The 23,268-nt window shown below is 46.2% G+C and overlaps 1 protein-coding gene across 1 annotated transcript in view; it reads right to left on the bottom strand.

The window, feature by feature from the left end:
* LOC139274773 (short transient receptor potential channel 6-like) overlaps positions 1–23,268 on the bottom strand; it is a 277,996-nt gene that overhangs the window by 110,500 nt on the left and 144,228 nt on the right. Inside the window, exon 6 of the mRNA XM_070891460.1 lies at positions 11,877–12,107. Within this exon, the coding sequence (XP_070747561.1) occupies positions 11,877–12,107 (231 nt within the window). The remainder of the gene's footprint in view (positions 1–11,876; positions 12,108–23,268) is intronic.

The following is a 23,268-nucleotide window of genomic DNA, read 5'->3' as shown; positions in this document are numbered from 1 at the left end:
AAGAAACTACGAACTTTAATCGAATTTGGGATTTTTAAAAGGTGAATGTTGGGTCTGCAAGAAAAGGGGTGGGGTCAATATCTAAAGGGCCAGTTTGGACATTGGAGCTAATCAAATTGTCTGGGAACTGTTTACCCTCGAAACCTGCCCCTAGAAAACATTAGCATTTAAACAATCGACCATGGAAGAAACATTATCACCCCACCCAGAGGACCCAAATGTAACATACATATTCCAACACCTTTTCAACAGGCATAGAAATATCTGGCTCAGGCCAGACTAGCACAATGGACGAGAGCTCATCAACTTCGAAAAGCCGATTAACGCCAGATTAAAGCCACTTAATCAAGTTTCCGTTAGCTGGGCTAGATTTGGTGGGAGATAAGGAAGCCTTTTGGGGATATATCTATTCCCAGTTTTACCAGAAAAAGACACAGACTCGAGCACAGACTCGAACACAGACACAGGCACAAGCAGCCAGAGCTGGGGAGTGAAGAAATGGAATAGTGAAGGAAACGACTAGAACTCATCAAGAACTGACCGAGCACGAGGCCCACGAAACGGAAGGTTGTCAGCAACCAAATTGACAACCACTCTACAATCTACTTCTCAACTACCCAACGAGTGAGAAATGACCAAAAAGGACTAACTCAAACTATTCCTAACCAAAGAAAGTGGGTACTTACCCCATACATCCAAAACGCGACTTACCGCATCAACGGACTTACCCCAACCGAAGACTACGCAGTCCGAAGTCTTCTCCTCCGTCCGGGGTACAGCTCACCTAGAAGGCCAAGTGCAGCGAACCCCGAAACTGTGATTCACTGGCAACTGTCAAAAGGGATTGGTGAGCATAGCCCCTGAACCCCCAGAGCTATAACTTAGTTAGTTAGGGGTATTGGCAGGGGGGAGGCTGAGATAACTTGTTTAAATGTATCTGCATTCTACTCTTTACCCCATTTAGAGTTTAAGCTGTATTCTTTTCCCCACAGGCTGTATTTTGACATTTTATTCAATGTGTTGTACCCCTCAGTGTGTATTGGTATTACTATTCTGTGTGTGTTATTAAAGGTGTGCCTTTTACTTTTTTTTTTAGACACAATAAAGCCATCGCTACTTCCTACCTTGAAACCGATTGTCTGTCCAAGTCTGTCACAGTGTCTTCATAAGTCCAGTGTCTAGAACTAAGGGTGTGGGAGCGATTCGGAACCGCTCATATAAGGTCAGAAGGGAAAGCTGACCCCCTGAAAACCACCCCTCACATAATGGCGACCCAGATGGGACACTGGTGCAAGGGACGTGATAAGAGAGAGACTGATTTCAGGAAGAGAAGCAAAATGGAAGAGGGGATTTCCTCGTATGTGTTTGAGAGGGTAAATGTGGCTAAGGAGTGGGTACTCGATCTCTTGTATGCTGAGCGTCCAGAAGATGCTGCAGCTCAATGGACCAAGAGCAAGGACCATAAAAAGTCGATAGAGAAGGCCATTTGACTAATTTGCCTTCAGCGATAGATCCGGCTTCTAGATGAGGAGAATGAGAAATTAAAGGAAGTATTGAGGCAGGCAGAAGAGAGGTCCAGCGCAAGGGCCACAGTCGGGGAAAGGCTGTGGACAGAGGTGGGATAGTTAAAGGAAAGTAGAGAGCTCACTAAAGAAAGGCACAAACCTAACTGGATCTTTTACAGTGTCAGATTATTGAAGCCAAGAATAGCGAACTGGCGTTGCGGGAAGAGAATTCCTGCCTCGCCAAGCAAGTTAAAGAGTACAGGGAGAGGGTGAGAGACATTCAGGTAGCCTATAAGGTAGCCAGTACCAGGAAATTTGAGGCAGAAGACCATGGCCCCTGCCAACAGCAGGTCCAAAGCTTGAACCTTGCTCTATCCCGGGCTAAAGGCATGGTGTGCCTGATAAACCCGGGTTTAGCCCAGGAACACCTAGTAGAGCAAGGAGAAACCCCTCAGTCACCGCCTGCAGCTCCCGGGAATGGCCCGGAGCAGCAGGGGTGTCAGCCAGAGTGCGGGGCAGGCAAGGATTGCGAACTTCCAACACCGGCAGCCCCGAGTTTTAACTCGGCTTGACAGCAGGGGGAAGTGGGCGAGCCAATACAAGAAGGGCCAGAACCAGGGCCAATGCACCCGGTCCGGCAGCAGAAGTTTGGCCCCCCTGATGCCAATGGGGCAGCAGGACCCCTAGAAAGCAACTTCGTAGTCCCCCACGACACCCAAAAACTGAGGGCTATGATAGGCCACCTAAGTAAGCTCACCCAACAGGGGGATCCCTCGGTACACTTCCTGGAAGTGGAACACACAGGGGATATTAACGGGTGCGATGATTCGGAGCAGGCTAAGCTGTTGCTCTTCTCGCTAGACACCAAGCTGTGCCATTCCCTCTCTGCAGACAGCAGAAAAGGGCGAAACACGTACGCTACGGTTAAGGAGGAGGTTCTAGAGGCCATGGGTATGAACGACGGGAATCCTTTCTCCCGAGTGGAGAAAACAGTGCAGTTCTATGGGGAGACTCCACAGGCTTTCGCCGACAGGTTGTGGCCGGTCGACGAAAGGGCCTGTAGTGGGATTCTTGACCGGGCCCACCGAAACCCTAACGAGCTGGCTCACTGGCTCCGCAGCCTGGTGGCAAACAGCTTACCTGGTGTAAAGGCAAAAGCTGAGGTCTGGTTCGATCCAAGAGATCCCAAAACCACTAAGGAGACAGTGGTCAGACAGTTGACCCTGGCTTACCGGAACGGTAGAGGGACAGAGGAGCCCTCCTCTTAAGGGAGTGTGGAAATGTATTTTTATCTAAGCTGATACCATACGGTATTTGTGTGCCATTTGATTAAAATGGAGTCCTGGCCCTTCCAGAACTTTCTGCATTTTAGCAGCCAGCTTATTATGAACAGCTAAACCTGCTGTTAGATGGCTGATGGTTATCAGACAGCGAGGAGACAAGTCATGCTGAGACAAGTAACCCCCCATGGTGCTCTCCTATTGTCTACACTACAGGAGTTCCATGTCACCCCACCCTTATCTTCTAGCCATTATCTCTTTCCTTTACCTCATCCATTTGAAGCAAACAGGTAAACTGACCAGGAAATTGGATAATCCTGATACAATACAAGACAGGTGATAGCCCATTACCTATGACTCATGGAGTAATGGCCGTTTGGCTTTCTGATAACCCTGACAAAAGGGAATATCTTGACACCATTTCAGTACCAGGATATAGTAATTAACTCTTTATCTGTATTCACTGACTGTGAGACAGAGCAATACACAGGGAGAGGCCAGAACTTGGGTTTTACTGTATAAATATCTTGTGAAGCTGTACCATTGCGGAGGTTTCATTTGGCCCTTGACTGAGTGAAACTTACCCCTTGCGAGCAAGTAAATTAAAAGGGAAACTTCCATCGGAGCTGTAAGTGTCGGAGTCATTCTTTTCTGAGGTCGAGATTTCGACAGGAGGGTCCATGAGATTAAACCCAGCCAAGGCAAGAGAGTGGCATCAGGAAGGTGGGAACCCTCCCCACAAAGGGGGCGAGTGTTTTGGGTGTGGGAAAAGTGGGCACTGGAGGAAGGACTGTAGGAACCCCTGGAAAGAGACTAAGGGAATGGCCGCTCCAGCCCCAGCCCGTAAGGCCGGGGCAGGAACACTCGACTCATATGAGACACTCGTAGCCGCCCTATAGACACTCATAAACGGACAGGGAGCAGTAGCTATCGCAACCGGTGCAGTAGCCAGTACGGAAAACCCTCTGCTCCAACCCACCCAGATGCATGACTAAGGCCAGCGCAGCCTGTGTACCTGTGTTCCCTAGAGTACGATGCCTGGAAGAGACCGTGCATTACGATGGAGGTGGAGAAAGTGAAAGAGACCTACCTGCGAGATACTGGTGCTTCCAGCACCCTTGTATATGCAGATAACCCAGCTACTTCACCTCTATCGAACGGGGTCGCATACAGTCTCGTGGGGTTCACAGGCAATGAGCAAACTGGTTCATTTTCCATCCCGCTCACCATTCAGTTAGGGACACTCAAAACCAAATGGAAGTGTGTCCTGATGTAATGGGAACAGAAGGGAAAAGGGATCCTGGGAGCTGATTTTATCATTAGCCACCAGATCCTAGTGGATCTCAGGAACCACTGTCTCTGAGGAGCCATAGGGACTGACAGGGAAGGTGAGGTGGTGGTGATTCCAGAACAAGGGGCCAAGGGAACGTTGTGTACCGTGAAGCCAAAGGAGGGTTACGACTTGGAATTACTGGTCAGTAACACCCCAGTGGAGTACCAGGCATATGTACGGGCACACCTTGCAGCATTCGCCACCCACAAACATGACTTTGGTAGGGTAACGGGGGTGGAAGGTCGTATAAAAGGGGACCCCATGACCCGACCACAAAAGCAGTATAACTTCCCCAGGGAGGCAGAGGCAGACCTGACAACGGCGCTGGGATCACTGGTAGAGCAAGGGGTGTTAAGACCGATAGCTGCCCATGTGAACTCTCCACTGTGGCCGGTTAAGAAACCGGACAACTCATGGAGGGCCACCGTGGACTATCGAGTACTAAATAAGAATATCCCTGCCTGTGCACCCACTGTAGCAGCTGTAGCGGATCTCATAGGGAGTATTCCAGCATCCGCGACCACTTTCACGGTGCTGGACATTTCAAATGGGTTCTGGTCCATTCCTTTAAAACGGGAGGGCCAGTACAAGTTCGCCTTTACCTTTAAGGGCCAACAATACACGTGGAACTGTCTTCCCCAGAGCTTCCACAACAGCCCCAGCATTTTTCACCAATGCATGGCGAACTGTTTAAAGGGCTTTAGCAGACCCCAGCAGTTGGTGCAATATGTGGATGACCAGCTCCTGTTCGCCGATCAGGGGGAGGAGCATGGCCCACTGCTGGCTGAGCTGCTGGAGTTGCTAAAAGAAAAAGGGTTTCAAATAAACCCCAAGAAGGCACAGATCGGCCAGAAGGAAGTCAAATTCCTGGGGCTGACTGTGTGCGCTGGGGAAAGGGCCATAGACAAGGCTAGAAGGGAGGCAGTACAGGAGTTACCAGTCCCCAACACAGTGACAGGGGTAAGATCCTTTCTAAGACTCACCGGGTACTGCAGAGATTTTATTGAGGATTATGCAGCCACCGCAGCCCCTCTGCTCAGGCTCCTACACAAGAGTGTAGAGTGGGACTGGGATGAGGGTTGCAAGGCAGCATTTAATCAGCTCAAGAAGGACTTGCAGACCGCACTAGCCTTGGGAGCGATAGATGTAGGAAAGGAGTTTTTCCTGGAGGTGGCAGCCAGCGGGGACAGTTTGAGCTCAGTGCTGCTTCAAGAGCGGCACGGCCAGCTGAGACCAGTGGTTTACTCCTCTAGGATTCTCACAGATGTGGAGAAGGGGTACTCCAACTGTGAGAGACACCTCCTAGCCATACATTGGGCAGTGAAAAGATCCTTGATCTTCACGGCAGGGTCTCCTCTAACACTCCTAACCCACCACATACCTACTCAGATGCTCCTAGATGGGAGGATTAAGGACGGGACGGTGAGCAGTGCCCGCATTGCTCGCTGGACCCTGCTCCTCTCCCAGATGGACCTCAGAGTAGAAGGCCCCCACGAGCCAAAGCTCGCAGCCAACCTAATCTACCCAGGGAAAGCCCACAGGTGATCCATAGAAGGGGTATGGGAGGTGAACATTGGCCTTCGGGCGGGGTTACACCCTACAGGCCGGGACATCTACGTGGACGGGTCCAGCACGGTATCTGCTGGCGAGCGACTCACTGGGTGCGGAGTCTCCGACCCAAGGGCAGGTATTGCCCTGGCAATCAAGCTCCCCAGCACCATGAGCACCCAGCATGCTGAACTGTCCGCCGTAATGTACGTGGTGACCCACCCCGAGGAATTCCCTACCCCGTACACGATTTGCTCGGACAGTATGTTCACCTGCAATTCATGTACGGAGTATCTGGCTATCTGGTCCCGTCGCGGATACACATCCGCTAACGGGAGACACCTGGCAATCAAGCCTCTGCTGGAGAAAATCATGACAGCGGTGGGGGAAGAGGGAAAGGTTTACATACATAAGGTGAAGGCCCGTTCAAAAACCAAACCCCGTGCAGAGGGAAACCAACAGGCTGACAAACTGGCCAAAGAATGTGCCCGCACGGGAAAGTTCTGGGACCCCTATGACACCGGCCGCATAGCAGCAGTAAAGAATAAGAACAGGGCAGCAGAGAGTACAGGGATAGCTTTGGCCCCGGACTTAAAAACAGTTCAGCTACAGGACCCAGTCCTGAAAGCTGTCCTGAATGCACTAGCTAGAGGAGAGAGAGTAGAAGGTCCGTACGGCACAGCAGCCATTGCCGTTAAGGAAGGCATGCTGTTTAAAGAGGGACAATGGGTCGTGCCACAGCAGCACCAGAGGGAATTCCTAAAACTGGCCCATGAGGGTCCAGGAGTGGGACATCCCGGGCCTGAGACCACCTGGCAACGGGTGGAACAGGCAGGATGGTGGCCGGGACTCAGGGAGGACGTCCGCGAGTTCTGTGCGAACTGCCTGGTGTGTGCTGTGAACAACCCTGACCCCCAGAAAAGGAAGGTGTCCCTAGGACATGTCAGGAGGGTAGAGGGACCATGGCAGTCAATCCAAATTGACTACATCGGGCCCCTACCCACTGCCCAGGGATTCTACAAATACTGCCTAGTCCTGGTGGACGTGTTCTCAAAATGGGTTGAAGCCTTCCCCTGCCGAACAGCCACCGCACTAGGGACAGCTAAGATTCAACTGAGGGAAGTGTTTTCCCGGTGCGGTCTCCCACAGTATGTGGAGTCGGACCAGGGGAGCCATTTCACCGGGCAGGTAATGCAGGCAACCCTTAAGGTGCTTGGCATTGAGGGGTAATGGCACGTTACCCACAACTCACAGTCATCTGGTATTGTGGAGCGTTTAAACCGCACCATTGGGAACATTCTTCCTGCATCTAACCTGTCTAAACCCGTCAGAATTTTAAACGTTACTATGAGGTCCCCTCTCATTCTTCTGAACTCCAGTGAATACAAGCCCAGTTGATCCAGTCTTTCTTGATATATCAGTCCCGCCATCCCAGGAATCAGTCTGGTGAACCTTCGCTGCACTCCCTCAATAGCAAGAACATCCTTCCTCAAGTTAGGAGACCAAAACTGTACACAATACTCCAGGTGTGGCCTCACCAAGGCCCTGTACAACTGTAGTAACACCTCCCTGCCCCTGTACTCAAATCCTCTCGCTATGAAGGCCAACATGCCATTTGCTTTCTTAACCACCTGCTGTACCTGCATGCCAACCTTCAATGACTGATGTACCATGACACCCAGGTCTCGTTGCACCTCCCCTTTTCCTAATCTGATATTCCCCATACGAGCTCATGACTGGCCGGATCATGCGGACCCCCACCCATGTCCTAGCCCCGGTGCTCACAGAAGTCAGCTCAGAGAGGTGAACCGGGACTGGTTTGTCAGGAACCTATTTGAACACCTCAGACAGATTCACTGGCAGGCTGCTAGTAACATGGTCAGACAGCATCAGAGTAACCGATTGCTGCTAGAACCCAGCAAACACCACGACTGGGAGATAGGGAACCAGGTCATGGTGAGGAACTATGCTCTGGTAGGGGTTTTAGAAGCATTATATATGGGGCCACACAGCATTGTGGACAAGGCAAGCCCGATGGTCTATGCCATAAAGCTGCCCCGCCGTACTAAGTGGTTCCACATCAACCAGTGCAAGCTGTACAACCCAGAGTCAGCCAAGCACAGAGGGCAGCCGGGAGGGGTGAACCGTCCTCAGGACAGGGACCCTCCATTGGCCACCCCCGACGGTAGAGGGCCCACAGGGAATGTGGCAGGCTCAGAAACCGTGCCCATAGGGACGGTGAATTGCAGTACTGGAGGGGCTATCCCACCCATCGTTTGAGATTCAGACGCACTCGCAGTACCCCAAGCCCTGAGAAGGACCCTCCGTACACCACGGCCAAAGATACCGTGGTCACCGGCATCTGAGCCTCAGCGATTCTACCCCAGGAGAAGGGCAGCCCGACAGGGAAGGCCAAAGGTCAGAAGTACAAAGATCGCTCAGAGTAGGTACCCGCCAGCCAGCCGCCTCAAGCGGTGAGGGTCTCACAGGAGCAGTAACAACGAGCTGTCCCAGAGACAAGGGTCTCCAGCTCACCGGCTGTGGGGAAACCCTAGCATCCAGGCGTCTATCAGGCCACACAAGGCATGGGCCTGACAGGGATTAACCAGGCCACCCGGAGACGGGTGGCAGTTGTACATAGCTCTAATTTTTAGTTTAAGGCAGCTGACTGCACCGTTTTACATTTTAAGTTTAGTTTAGAATTAAGGTTAATGTTGCAGTAATGTTTAGGTGATTGTTTTGAGTTTGTCTTCTGTGTCAGCCAGCCTGAGAGCAGTTCTCAAGGGCAGGATCCAGACATTACCGGGTGATGGACAAACCTCAGGAGACCAATTGATGTTGTTTAATTTTAATCGATGTTCTTCCTTCTGTAATGTGGTTGTACGTTGCCTACATGCTGGTGAATATAATGTAACTGAAATGAAATGTAACTGTGCTGAAATGCAATTGTAGTGATTGTACCCCCCCCTCCAAGCTGGGAGGGTGTAAATGTAAAAAGTTTGTACCTGTAAAGGGAAAAGTGTGTATCTACGGTGATGTTGCACTAGTGTAATGCATATTTTGGGTATTAGTTTAGTTAATTTATGGGGAAGGTTATCTCTTGGGAGTCAGGAACTTTGCTCACCTGGAAGATGATGCCATAAGTGGTATGGTATCACAGGGGGGAGTGTAGAATTTACCAATATTTCGTAAAGATTCCTGGTACCTTTCCCCTGCAGAGGAGAAGAATCCCTTTCTGGACTTTTAAAATGGAAGGAAAACTTTGGGACACAAATGAATTTTAAAGGGGCAGTCGAGGCCTGCAGGGGATAAAAGGGGGTGCATTCATGGAGACCCTCCCTCCCCAAATTGTTTGGACTCATAGGAAAGGGAATTTAATTTGGAACTATCTACCAGAAAGTTTGAAATCCTAAAGTGCACATGGAAGAAACTACGAACTTTAACCGAATTTAGGATTTTTAAAAAGGTGAATGTTGGGTCTGCAAGAAAAGGGGTGGGGTCAATATCTAAAGGGTCAGTTTGGACATTGGAGCTAATCAAATTGTCTGGGAACTGTATACCCTCGAAACTTGCCCCTTGAAAACATTAGCATTTAAACAATCAACGATGGAAGAAACATTATCACCCCACCCAGAGGACCCAAATATCACATACATATTCCAACATCTTTTCAACAGGCATAGAAATATCTGGCTCAGGCCAGACTAGCACAATGGACGAGAGCTCATCAACTTCGAAAAGCCTATTAACGCCAGATTAAAACCACTTAATCAAGTTTCAGTTAGCTGGGCTAGATTTGGTGGGAGATAAGGAAGCATTTTGGGGGTATATCTATTCCCAATTTTACCAGGAAAAGGCACAGACTCGAACACAGACACAGACACAAGCAGCCGGAGCTGGGGAGTGAAGAAATGGAGTAGTGAAGGAAACTACTGGAACTCATCAAGAACTGACCGAGCACGAGGCCCACGAAACGGACGGTTGTCAGCAACCAAATTGACAACCACTCTACAATCTACTTCTCAACTACCCAAAGAGTGAGAAATTACCAAAAAGGGCTAACTAAAACTATTCCTAACCAAAGAAAGTGGGTACTTACCCCATACATCCAAAACGCGACTTACCGCATCAACAGACTTAACCCAACCGAAAACCACGCGGTCCGAAGTCTTTTCCTCCATCTGGGGTACGGCTCGCCCAGAAGGCCAAGTGCAGCGAACCCCAAAACCGTGATTCACCGGCAACTGTCAAAAGGGATTGGTGAGCATAGCCCCTGAACCCCCAGAGCTATAACTTAGTTAGTTAGGGGAATTGGGAGGGGGGAGGCTGGGATAACTTGTTTAAATGTATCTGCATTCTGCTCTTTACCCCATTTAGAGTTTAAGCTGTATTCTTTTCCCCACAGGCTGTAATTTGACATTTTATTCAATGTGTTGTACCCCTCAGTGTGTATTGGTATTACTATTCTGTGTGTGTTATTAAAGGTGTGCCTTTTACTTTTTTTTTAGACACAATAAAGCCATACCTGCTTCCTACCTTGAAACTGATTGTCTGTCCAAGTCTGTCACAGTCCCATCATAATTCCAGTGTCTAGAACCAAGGTTGTGGGAGCGATTCGGAACCGCTCATATAAGGTCAGAAGGGAAAGCTAACCCCCTGAAAACCACCCCTTACACCGGCGATGCTGCAGTGAGCGGAAGCGAATTTTACATCGGGGGTGATAACAGGGCGCTGCGGACCGGATGACATCACGGTTTCCGGGCACAAGAGATCGAGGCGGTACATTTTAGCACCAGCGCTAACCCACCTTGGAAGATCACGGGCATCGGTGATTTTGCCGAGCCCAGTCGGTAAGCCCTTGTTGTCCCGTTATCGCCTCTTGGAGGTGCTAATGGGAGGCAAAAAGGAGGCCAATTTCTCCCCTCTTTACATAACTGCTCTCAAGTGACTTTTCTTCTAGGACAAGGAACATGGTGCCATGTGATACTCTAACAGGCAATGTTTGACTATTTCTCTCGGGAATATCCATGTGTTTTGCTGTGATTCAGTTATCCGTCCTATCATTCATCTAAAAACATTCTTTTGTTGACCTAGTGAGGATATTAAACTACTTTTGCCACTGCAAAGAGGTCCTTGGGGCTATGGCGTTCCCCTCACATCTACAGCCACCTCATTCTACATGGCCAGTGCTCCAAAATGCAATAGTTTTTTTCCCTGGTGTTCCAACTATTTCATGCTTCCTTTCTTTAATTTTAGCTAGCAGCACTTCCATGTCAGCTTCTGAGAAGTTAGATGCTTGCCTTTTTTCTTCTTTTTAGCAGTCTTTTCAGTACATATTCAAAGCCCTGCTCAGCCCTGTAACTGCACGCACCGCTTTAAAGATGAAAGTTACACCCTTGCACTGCTCCCTTCCTAAACTTTCCAGGCTCGTCTAGCGTATCTGATCTCCTGCTGGTGTGGCTTCCATGCTTGTCCCGCCAGCATTATTTAAATGAGCTGGCCCCAGGTTTTCTGACATGATCAGCCTCCTTTGATTTCACCAAACATAAGTCCGCCCCATTACATTTGCAATGCCACATTGGGAACCCAGGAATTCCCAGGCTCAAGTATCTGTATGTTTGTAGGTTAATATTAACTTCACATATCTGTGTTTGCATACAAATAGTCCCTACACATTAACTTCATGCAAGTGGCAAGCATTATTTTTGTATTCACTTTAACTTATCAGAATATTAATAAAATATTCATAGAAATCTCTTTTCTTAACCAATGTAGTATTCAAATACTGTCACAGAATTACAATGGAACAGTAATATATGAACATGCACAGAATTTTGTATTAAATGAATTACAATTAACATGGCAATAGAGCTTGGTGTATTATGGATCTACTCCCAGTCAAAGAAACAATTTGTTATTGAAACAATGACAAGGTATTTTTAGTACTGAGATTGTTAGCTTACCATATGAGGAATTATATGTTCTGCCACTCTACGAAACCATGGCATAGGGTTTAAGCATATGCAATGCACATTACATATATACTTCCTCAGGAAATTTGAACTGATATTACTGAGTTCTACTCTTGTAGCAATTTCAACTTTCAATTCGTCAAATTCGATTAAACAATAAAGGACCTAACTGTTTTTATAGCTACTGAGCAAATTAACCAGCATAATAAAGACTGATAGCAAAATGCATCAAACTGACCAAAGGTGTAGTACTCTATTTCTGTTGGAAGAGTCACATTAACTAAATCCATTTTGATTTTTTCATCCACAAAACTCTGTGCCTTGGAGGCATGCCAAAAAGCCATAAATCGTGCTATGAATGACGCTGCAAAGATGGCTAGCATTCCAAAGTCTAATAAGTTCCATAGTTCCAGTAAATATTCCCTGGGACCTTGTGACCACATTTTTTTACATTCTGACCAGATCATCCCTGTGGAAAAGGAAAAATAAAAGATTAACTTTGCCCATTTATACATTACAAAATATGTGACTGAGTTAGGTAAAGGATGTGCAGTATAGTGGATTGAACTTGAGGGACACCCATGAACCTCATAGATACATCACTAATACCAACAATTTTATAGTTCACATGTTAATGCAGATTGTCAATTACTGTTGAAAACACTTGTAACATACAGAATACAATCCATCAGGAATTAATGTCATTTCATCTCATACGTTTTGAACTTTGATCAATTTTAATAACTCTTCACCTACATTTAGGTAGCTGAAGTTCCTACGCCACCTTCTAGATTATATGAGTTATTAGGCAGCCTTATGACATGAAGTTATTTTTTAGCAGTGACAGAATATAAATGGCATTTCCTAGAGCACAAACAGCACTCCTCGACTTACATGACAGGCCATTTGGCAGGAATACTCAGTGATACTCAGTGATACTCAGTGATGGTGTCGGTATGCTTCACTTAGAGATGCAATTCATTTTCTTGCCTTCCTGGGAAAATAAAACTACGAATAGCCAACAGAATTCTGCTTGCACATCATCCTGCAACTCAAAATGGGCTAGTTTCAAGAGAACACAGAGTTCAATGGTGAAGAGATTGTTTCTGTTTTCCCAATTCACAAATAATGAAAAAATATATACTTTAGGCATCAAAGGGATACTACTTTTACTTCTTCATCCTTCAACTGTCTTGTGTTCCCCAGACTGAAATCTATGTGGGATTTTAGGGGAAACAGTTGTAGACTATAATGCAACAAAGATTAGTCTGGTATCAAGACCTGGAAGAGCCAAAACATCAGCCAATTGAATATCAGCAAAATTGATGGGATTCCCAACAACACCTCCATGCCTCTGGCCTCAATTTCATCAACTTCCCTGGCTGTCATTTGGTGCCAAGTCAGGAACCTGCTCCATTACCAAAACTGTTTTCTTCCGTCTCTGCAATATTGCCTGACTTTGTTTTTATCTCTCCTATTTTGCGCCCAAAACCCTGTGTCCGTACCTTCATCATCTCAAAGCTCGACTTCTTCAATTCTTTTACCTGGTTTCGCTCCATCAGCCTTTCACAAGCCTGAACTTATCCAAAATGCCACAACCATATCACCACCTGCACTATCCCATCATACCATCCTCTCCACTGACTTCTTGGGTTGATTTCAGAATGCTTGCTGTAAAAGAATAGCCTTAAGTTTACCGCAGACTGTTGTTAGTAGTCAGACTGGATGTTGGGAAAGCAATGAGCTAATGCTAATTGAACCATGAAGGCTTATACAAACAAAACATTTCCTTCCAGGGATAGAAGACAAGCCATCAAGACCACAGGGGAATATAAAGATGTCCTGCCTTATCTGGAGCTGTGTGTGACCCTTTGTAAGCAAAAATCTGAGAAGCTAGGGAGCAAATGAGCAGCTTGGCATGTCTAGGTGCTGGTTCATTGATTAGCGGGTCATCAGGGGTACCAACATGGCTGTGTGAGGTGATTGATATCTGAACTCTTCTAACACACGTATCACCAGATTGGTCAATAGAACTGAGGAGATTTCTTTAGAAATTAATGTTATATAAGATAGTCTTTGTTAGGTCCTGAATAAAGAGTCAGACTAGGTACTGCAAGCTCAAAGTAAGGTATGACCATAGTCCTTTATTACAGATCTCAGAGTGCCTCTCCAGCCTGTGAGGCCTCCTTATATACACGTGCTCCCAAGGGATTGTGGGATCCCTTGGGACTCCAGGGGATAAGCCCTCTGGTGGTTAGACATGGTATTTACAGCTTTACATACATAAGTCTTCATTCCACAGACCTTAGTTTTCAGGGGGTGACTTTCCACAGGGGTTTTCTCGCTTTTCCATCGGAACTTAGGCAGTAGATCTGCAGAAACCCCAGAAAAATGTAAATGGCATTTTCCAGGGTCACTTCAGAGTTATGGCAGATGAGTGGGAGAAATCACCCCCAGCAGAGAAACTCACCCTCTTAGCTTTTAGCTTAGGTGCAGTTTTTTTCAGTAGCACTTGTTGAAGTCACTGTAATATAACATTTAGGAATTATTTATCTAGTATTTGCAGATGGCCCTCTATAAAGTTATGAGGTGCATCTCTGGCAGAGAGAGAAAAAAAAACATTTAGACTATGGCTATACCAGCCAGATACAGGCAAATTTAAGTGTGTCATTTAAATGTACAAGCTTCCCTGAGATCAAAGGATGTGATCCAAATGCAAGTACCAGCACAGAAGATGAGTTCACCCAGCAACAGAGAATCCAGGAGGAACAAATAGATTCTCTACGGATGGAGGATCATTATACTGACATCGCAGAAGGCTGACACCACTCTTCCACAGGAAGGCGAGGCAACCAGTTTATAAATACCAGCTCATAAAGACGAGATTATATAAATTCTGGAAACTTTTTTGGCTACAAACATATACTTTAATGTATTTAATAGATTGCCTATCTAATGGTATTAACCGGTTAGCTATTGAAATAATCTAATTGTAAATTACTCTCATCAATTTATATCAATTTCAGACACTGATCGCAACTGCAGATTTATAATCAGCAAGCAATTAATGCTGAATTATTACGACGTAACTGAACATTTTTTTATTCATTCATGGGATGTGGATGTCGCTGGCAAGGCCAGCATTTATTGCCGATCCCTAATTGCCCTTGAGAAGGTGGTGGTGAGCTGCCTTCTTGAATCGTTGCAGTCTGTGTGTTAAGGTCCTCCCACAGTGCTGTTAGGGAGGGAGTTTCAGGATTTTGACCCAGCGATGATAATGGAATGGCGATATATTTCCAGGTCAGGATGTTGTGTGACTTAGAGGGGAAAATGTGGAGGTGGTGGTGTTCCCATGTGCCTGCTGCCCTTGTCCTTCTAGATGGTAGAGGTTGCAGGTTTGGGAGGAGCTGCTGAAAAAGCCTTGCAGGTGCACTCTGCAGTCACTGTTCTGTGGTGGTGGAGGGAGTGAATGTTTAAGGAGGTGGATGGGGTGCCAATCAAGCGGGCTGCTTTGTCCTGGATGGTGTCAAGTTTTTTGAGTGTTGTCTGCACTCATCCAGGCAAGTGGAGAGTATGCCATCTGCTTTTCTAATCTCTGTTACTTATTTAGTCAATTATCTCTTTCTGTTAATTATTTGCATACTAAGTTTAAGTGACACTAACTATAATAATACGGTTAATAAACAATTGTTAATTTGCGACTTTGTTGTCCAACTTATTATTTGATAATTGGCAAGAAATGATTCATTTGTTCACTCGGTAACTTGTGTGAATCCAGATCAGAGGTTGGCATTGTGGTTGCTGATATAATCCGAATTGATTGACATAAAATGGTTCAGCGAACCAAATTTAGGCATCATTAGCTGGGAGTCGAATTCAAGACAGTTTTTTGATGAGGAGTTAAGGTGGAAGGGTCAAGAATTCATTTGGTGTCCTTGATGAATGTTCTTGTCTGGTTATCGATCCCAGTGTTCTTACATTGTTTGCAAATCTTTCTATAGCTTCACCCCAACCTACCTTAGTGATCTGCTCTTTACTTACAACCCTGAATGCACGCTCTGCTCATTTAATACCATATTTCTACCCAACTCTTCTGCTCCATCGTCAGTTGACATTCATTCCGGCACTATGGGGTCGAAATTGCCCCTTTTCGTGACACCGGTTAGCTCCTCCGGGGGCGCTAATAGGACGCAAAACAGTTTTCACCCAGGCAGGCGTTACCGGCTCCTGCAAAATTGTGTGGGAGTTAGCGGAGGCACTGCCATGGTAGCGCCACATCTCACTGGTAATGCCCAGGGTCGCTGCACAACCATCAATGCCGTCATCGCCGTGCGTGGTGAACCCTTAGCGCCGCATGCTGACCCCTTTCCGCCCCATGGCGGATATTGCTGTGCCGACCTCTGCTTATGGGGTGGAAGTTAAAGGGGAGGTTGGGAGCGCTCCACTCCGCCATCTTACCTCTTTGGCTGACTCACCGGTTGGCCCCTTCTTTACTTCTCTGCTGTGATCCGGGCCACCATCGTGCAGCCTGGCACTCCATTTTGGATGCTGGGCTGTAGCCTCGGCACTACTCCACCTGGGTGGCCTGGTGGAGGCCATCAGAGGCCCAACAGAGGGCGCAGCGGCCCTCCCCTTTAAGTGAAGGGAAGGGAAGTTGAACTGTGTAAGCGCTACGTGGAGCATCAATATAATATATTAACTATAATATTTTAACGGCAATTCTTTGAAAATCACTCCTGAAATTTGAAAAGCTGAGGAATTTTTTTCTTAATATTGAGAAAAGCAAGTGAAGAGTCAAGGTCCATAGTACTGAACACTGCCAAGGTCAAAAACAGGAAAAGATAAGATAAATCAGGAAATTGTGGTTAGGTGACACCAAGCTTGAGTTTTGAAATATTGTAGATTACAGAAGGAATGAGGTTCCACGATTAAATAAAAGACTCAAATTGTTAGCACTGCAGAGGCAAGCTCACGAATTATAGAACTTCTCTGTATTTCTCAAGCCATACTCAATAATCCCCACATTCTTTTTCTTTGCCCTGTGAAATATTTACAAGTAATCATGGTCCAGTTGCTTACCAATTTTACAAATTAAACTTCAACTAATGTAGTCACGTAATATATTACTTCTTTGATGGTAATCACGATGTTTCTTTGCAATTCAAACCATAAGTTTATGTATTGTTAATATCTATGGCCTAGACTTTCCACTTTTTTTGCATCGATACCGCCTACTTAATGTCCATTTTAACACTGAGTTGAGGTATAATGCCCAGATATCGCCCATTTAGCAACAAAATGGAAACTAACGCCCATGTATCGCTCACTTATCGCCCAGCGTTACTTTCGGCATGTAGTTAACGCCGAGAATTAATAATAACGCCCGCCCACTTTTTTTTGTCGTAAAGATCAGAATGGCCAAAACTAACGCCCATAATATCGCCGAGCGTTACTTTCAGCACCTCGGTCACATATCGCCGAAAATATTGCTCGCCGAAAAACCCACTGAGAAAAAGTTGCTCTCACCTGAACTAAACCCAGCGGTTTGGACGTCATGTTGTAAATCGGAGGTCGGTTCATATAAAAGGCTGCTTCAAGTTCTGGGGAGTTTTGATGTACTTGCAGTTCTTTTAAGGTGATTTGAACATCTGAACATTTTATCATACTATGGACGATTTGAATTTATTTTAGGTGTTTTAGTAGGTACATTTATTATTTGTGAACAATAGGTATAATACTGATTGTTATTGTAATGGGGCCTGTAATTTCTCAGCCTATATTGATGACAATGTACATGCTGCAGACTAGAGATGGCAGAAGATATATTCAGGAGCATTATGTGCCCAGTCAAAAAGGTGGCAGACTGAGGAGGAGGACGAGAACTTACATCCAATGCACTTACAGGGAGAGGCGGTCTTATCTGAGACAATGTGCAACAAGGTTCTATGAAATAAAAAGCATTTAATGAGAATATTTGTATAAAATCATAATTATAACTGTAAAAGACACCCCACCCCATAACAAATTGATGACATTTATATCATTCATAAAAGTGTTCACATTTTAAACAAAACTTTATAATCAAAGAACACAAATGCAAAAAAACAAGGTACCCCCTCCCCCCTTCCCCCAAACGTCCCAACAAAATAGCAACTGCAACATAAAAATACTGAGATCAATACAACTCCTGCGGCCATGCACCTCACTTTCCTTTCCCCCCCGCTTCTCCTCCCCATCTCTACTCCTTCCCCTCCTGACTCCAAGCCGCCTTGCCGAGGAGCTCCTCAGGCGTTGCTTCATTGGGAGGGATGACGGCGGAACCGTTGGTTGGCCAGATGCTGGAGAGGATGGTCCCGAGGTGGGAACGTCCTCCGGACCAGAAGGAAGATCTTCCTCCTGGCTCTCGTGTGTCATTGGCAATGGGGGTGCGGCACCTTGGGGTGCAGTGCCGCGCTCCGGGACCACTGGGAGCCCTCTGCCATCAGTGTTCCTGGCTATCACCTCCAGGGCCTCCGCCATGTACTCGGTCATGATGGCGGACATGCTGGTCAGCTGTTGGGATATGCCCCCCATTGTCTGTAGAATCTGCTGACCTATGTCAACACTCCTCCTGGACAAGTGTACCATGTCCCCACTCAGATCTGCTGCTCATGGAGCAGACCTGCTACATCGAACCAACCTCCACGTGGCCGGCGCCATCATGGATCTACCTCAGGTGCCCTGCGGCTAGGTGCTTGGGCCCGCTTCCTCCACAATGGAGGAGGGCATGGCCGCAGGAACAGTAGATGTAATCGGTGTTGAATGCATTATAGAGCTTGGCGATGCAGGCTCCTCGAAGTCCGTACTCTCATCCGTGGAGAAGGCACCCAGCAGCTCCACGGGTGATAATCAGGGGTCCTCAGCACCAGATGCATGATAGTCCGGTGACTCCATTCCCGGACCCCCAGCTCCTGGCCTCGGTGGTGTTGCCTGGTGCTGCACTGCTGGCTGAGCTACAAAACATAAATGAGGTTATTAGATGAGAAGTGGGTGCTAGGGTCACAAGGTGATTCCAATGCTACACACAGCATATGCATGACAAAAGCACCACCGCTATCAAAATGATGACAGACATTGCAATGATTCTCATGAGGCCGTCATTATTTATATAACACTTTTATCAATCATCTATCATATATTATTGGTCGGATATGAGTGGGTGTGGTATCTATTGAATTTACATCACGCAATGGTGTGTACTTTACTCATGTGGCATCACATTAAGTTATGCTGCTGCATGTGTGGCCGACTGGGGGTGGCTCCCCACTAGGGTCAGCACCCACTCCTCAATGTCTGTCAGCTCGCTGATGACTGGTGGCCTGCCACCCGTTCGCCTCTGCTTGGACCTATTCTTGGAAAATTTCTTCTGTAAAAGGTAACACCAGCATGACATGGCATGAGATCCTTGTGTGAGATCATTGCTAGGTACTGTCACAGAGACTGATCCAACACATAACCGACAGATTTAATCATGATTATTAGGAAATTATCATAATTTACCGAAAGACGTACACAGTCAACGCTGGCTTTGAGTAAAACATTCCCGGTATAAGTACAAGACATCACATCTGATTTTAATCACTCATTACACTTACAATTCAAATTATATAAATACTTAAGTAAATGTAAATAAATGTAATACTTACTTTGGTGGATCCGACAAGGTCGTTTCAGCGCTTGCAACACTGGTTGCCCTCACACACCTCGTTCATCGCCGACGAGACCACCTCGGCTATGTCAGCCCATATCTTCTGGTAGACCTTTGAGGTGGGCTTCCCATGTACACCGCGGGTCAATTGAACCCTATAGGAGGGAGGCGCTTGCCTCGTCGGAGAATCTCTGAGCTCGTTTTCGTCCTCCCAATAGTTCCTCTCCCACCTCACTGCTTTCGCTAGCGTCCTCAGTCTCCACAGTCGCCTCCTCCATCCCTTCTATTTTAACTATATTTTTTTCCCCCAAAACTCCATGGGAACAATGTTATTTGTGCCTACAAGTCTTTTTGTTGCTGGTAAATCTCCCTCCTACATCCCACAACAGCCAAACAACCATACAACACACCCACACACGCTTTCAGTTCCTCTCTGCTCTCTCTCTCTCTCTCTCCCTCCTCTTCTGCGCATATATTGATGACCCCTGACCTCCTGAAACGTGGTGAACAACCATTGCCATGGCATTGCTATGGACGCCGACAGTTTACGGCAGAAGTCAAAAAATTTAATGCTAACACCCATTTCAGATCGCTCGCGGTAACGCCCATTTTATAAAATGGAAAGTTGGGGTTTTGAAAATGGGCGATAATCCAGGGATCTCAAAACCCATTTTTGCCGCCAACGCTGAAAATAACACATATTTTTGGGTGATCTGCACAAAAGTGGAAAGTCTAGCACTATGACATATAACTGGTTACTTTAGAATGTGACTGGGTGGGGTAGAATCCACATTGTGTAGTGTGGCTTTGCTCACAACATTGCTTTGTGGGGAAAACCAGGTCCACAGACAACACAGCCACATATGGCTGCCATGACAGTCATTGGGCTTGAGATGTTAATATATTTTAATTGTAAAGAACATAAGAAATAGGAGCAGGAGTAGGCCATTTAGACCCTCGAGCCTGATCCGCCATTCAATAAAATCATGGCTGATCTGATCTTGGGCTCAGCTCCACTTCCCTGCCTGCTCCCCATAATCCTTCATTCCCTTATCACTCAAAAATCTGTCTATCTTCACCTTAAATATATTCAATAAACCAGCCTCCACAGTTCTCTGGGGCAGAGAATTCCACAGATTTACGAAATTTCTCCTCATCTCTTCAGTTCTAAATAGGCGACCCCTTATTCTTAAACTATGCCCACTAGGTCTAGATTCCCCCACGAGTGGAAACATCCTCTCTGAATTTACCTTGTCGAGCCCCCTCAGTACCTTATATGTTTCAATAAGATCACCTTTCAATCTTCTAAACTCCAATGAGTATAGGCCCAACCTACTCAATCTATCTTTATAAGTCAACTCCTTCATCTTCGGAATCAACCTAGTGGACTTTCTCTGAACTACCTCCAATGCAAGTATATCCCTCCTTAAATACGGAGACCAAAACTGTATGCAGTACTCTAGGTGTGGCCTCACCAATACTCTACGGTTATAGCAGGACTTCTCTGCTTTTATACTCTATCCCCTTGCAATAAAGGCCAACATTCCATTTGCCTTCCTGATTACTTGCTGTACCTGCATACTAACTTTTTGTGTTTCATGCACAAGGACCCCCAGGTCCCTCTGTACTGTAGCATTTTGCTATCTCTCTCAATTTAAATAATAATTTTCTATTTTATTTTTACTGACAAAGTGGATAATCTCACACTTTCCCACATTATACTCCATCTGCTAAATGTGTGCCCATTCACTTAGCCTGCCTATATCCCTTTGCAGATTCTTTGTGTCCTCCTCGCAACTTGTTTTCCCACCCATCTTTGTATCATCAGCAAACTTGGCTACATTACACTCAGTCCCTTCATCAAAGTCCTTAATATAGATTGTAAATAGTTGAGGCTCCAGCACCAATCCCTGTGGCACTCCACTAGAAACATTGAAACATAGAAAATAGGTGCAGGAGTAGGCCATTCGGTCCTGTGAGCCTGCACCACCATTGAATGTGATCATGGCTGATCATGCACTTCAGTACCCCATTCCTGTCTTAGCTCCATACCCCTTGATCCCTTTAGCCATAAGAGCCACATCTAACTTCCTTTTGAATATATCTAATGAACTGGCCTCAACAACTTTCTATGGTAGAGAATTCCACATGCTCACAACTCTCTGAATGAAGAAGTTTCTCCTCATCTCAGTCCTAAATGGCTTACCCCTTATCCTTAGACTGTGACCCCTGGTTCTGGACTTCCCCAACATCGGGAACATTCTTCTTGCATCTAACCTGTCCAATCCCATTAGAATTTTATATGTCTCTATGAGATTCCCTCTCATTCTTCTAAATTCCATTGAATATAAGCCTACTTGATCCAGTCTTTCGTGATATGTCAGTCCTGACATCCCAGGAATCAGTCTGATGAACCTTGCTGCACTCACTCAATAGCAAGAATGCCCTTCCTCAGATTAGGAGACCAAAACTGTACACAATATTCAAGGTGTGGCCTCACCAAGGCCCTGTACAACTGCAGTACGACCTCCCTGCTCCTAAACTCAAATCCTCTCACTATGAAGGCCAACATGCCATTTGCCTTCTTCACCGCCTGTTGTACATGCATGCTAACTTTCAATGACTGATGTACCATGACACCCAGGTCTCGTTGCACCTCCCCTTTTCCTAATCTGTCACCATTCAGATAATAACCTGCCTTTGTGTTTTTACCACCAAAGTGAATAACCTCACATTTATCTACATTATACCACATCTGCCATGTATTTGCCCACTCACCAAACCTGTCCAAGTCACCCTGTAGCCTCTTAGCTTTTGCCAACCAGAAAGTGACCCATTTATCCCAACTCTCTGTCTTTTGTAGTTAGCCCAACCCCATCAGCTTTTATCTTATGCAGTAACCGTTTGTGTGGCACTTTATTGAATGCCTTCTGGAAAACGAAATACACCATATCCACTGGTCTCCTTTATCCACCCTGCTCATTAAATTCTCAAAGAAGTCCCGCAAATTTGTCAAACATGATTTCCTTTTCATAAAAGCACACTGATTCTGCTTGACTGCTGAACATGAGCTAAATATCTGAGTAAAGCTTTAAAATATAACAATCTATTTGATGCATGAGCTATTGTATGCTACCTGATCAACTAAAGTATGAAATAATAAGCAAAGTAACCTGGAAATGGTAAAGTGCTTTATACTTTCAATTTATCATGGGGTCTTTTATATATGCAGATCATAGTTATACTCTCTGTGTAGTCACTGTATAGTGGCATAGGATGGAGACTTGTTACCTGATGTACTAACAATAAGGTTTACACTGTGTATGTACTATGCTGGCACCACTAGAGGGTGCAACTGGTGGAGACTGGGGTTTCCTGCCCCTGTGGCAGAGGCTGTCCACCAGAGGGCACTGCAGTGGGAGACCTGAGGGTCACCTGCATAGGTGTGCAGGGCCCAGTATAAAAGGCTGCCCACCATGCTTGTGCCTCACTCTGGAGTTACGAATAAAGGATCGAGGTCACTACAGTTTGAGTACAACACATTGTCTCGTGGAGTCATTCATAAGTGCATTACAAACATAACAACTGGTGATGAGAATACGGACCTTCACACGATTATGCCTACCTTTGGCACACTAAAAACTTTGCAGTGGGTGATGATTGGGATTTCTTCACGGAAAGGCTTGAGCAATATTTCGGGGCAAACGGCCTGGCAGGAGAGACGGATACATTGGCGGAGAAGTGCAAGGCTATTCTGCTGAGCAGTTGTGGGCCCGAGGTCTACTGCCTCGTCAGGGACTTGCTGGCACCCACAAAGGCCAAGGGTAAAACATACGATGAGCTGACTGAACTAATTCACAACCAACTAAAACCAAAACAGAGCATCCTCACAGCCAGGCACAGATTCTACACTCACCGCTAACCTGAAGGCCAGGAGATTGCA

Source organism: Pristiophorus japonicus, chromosome 10, assembly GCF_044704955.1.
Source record: "Pristiophorus japonicus isolate sPriJap1 chromosome 10, sPriJap1.hap1, whole genome shotgun sequence".
In the NCBI taxonomy this organism is placed as follows: Eukaryota; Metazoa; Chordata; class Chondrichthyes; family Pristiophoridae; genus Pristiophorus; species Pristiophorus japonicus.
Note: the sequence above shows the minus strand (reverse complement) of the source record. Positions and strands in the feature narration are given on the sequence as shown.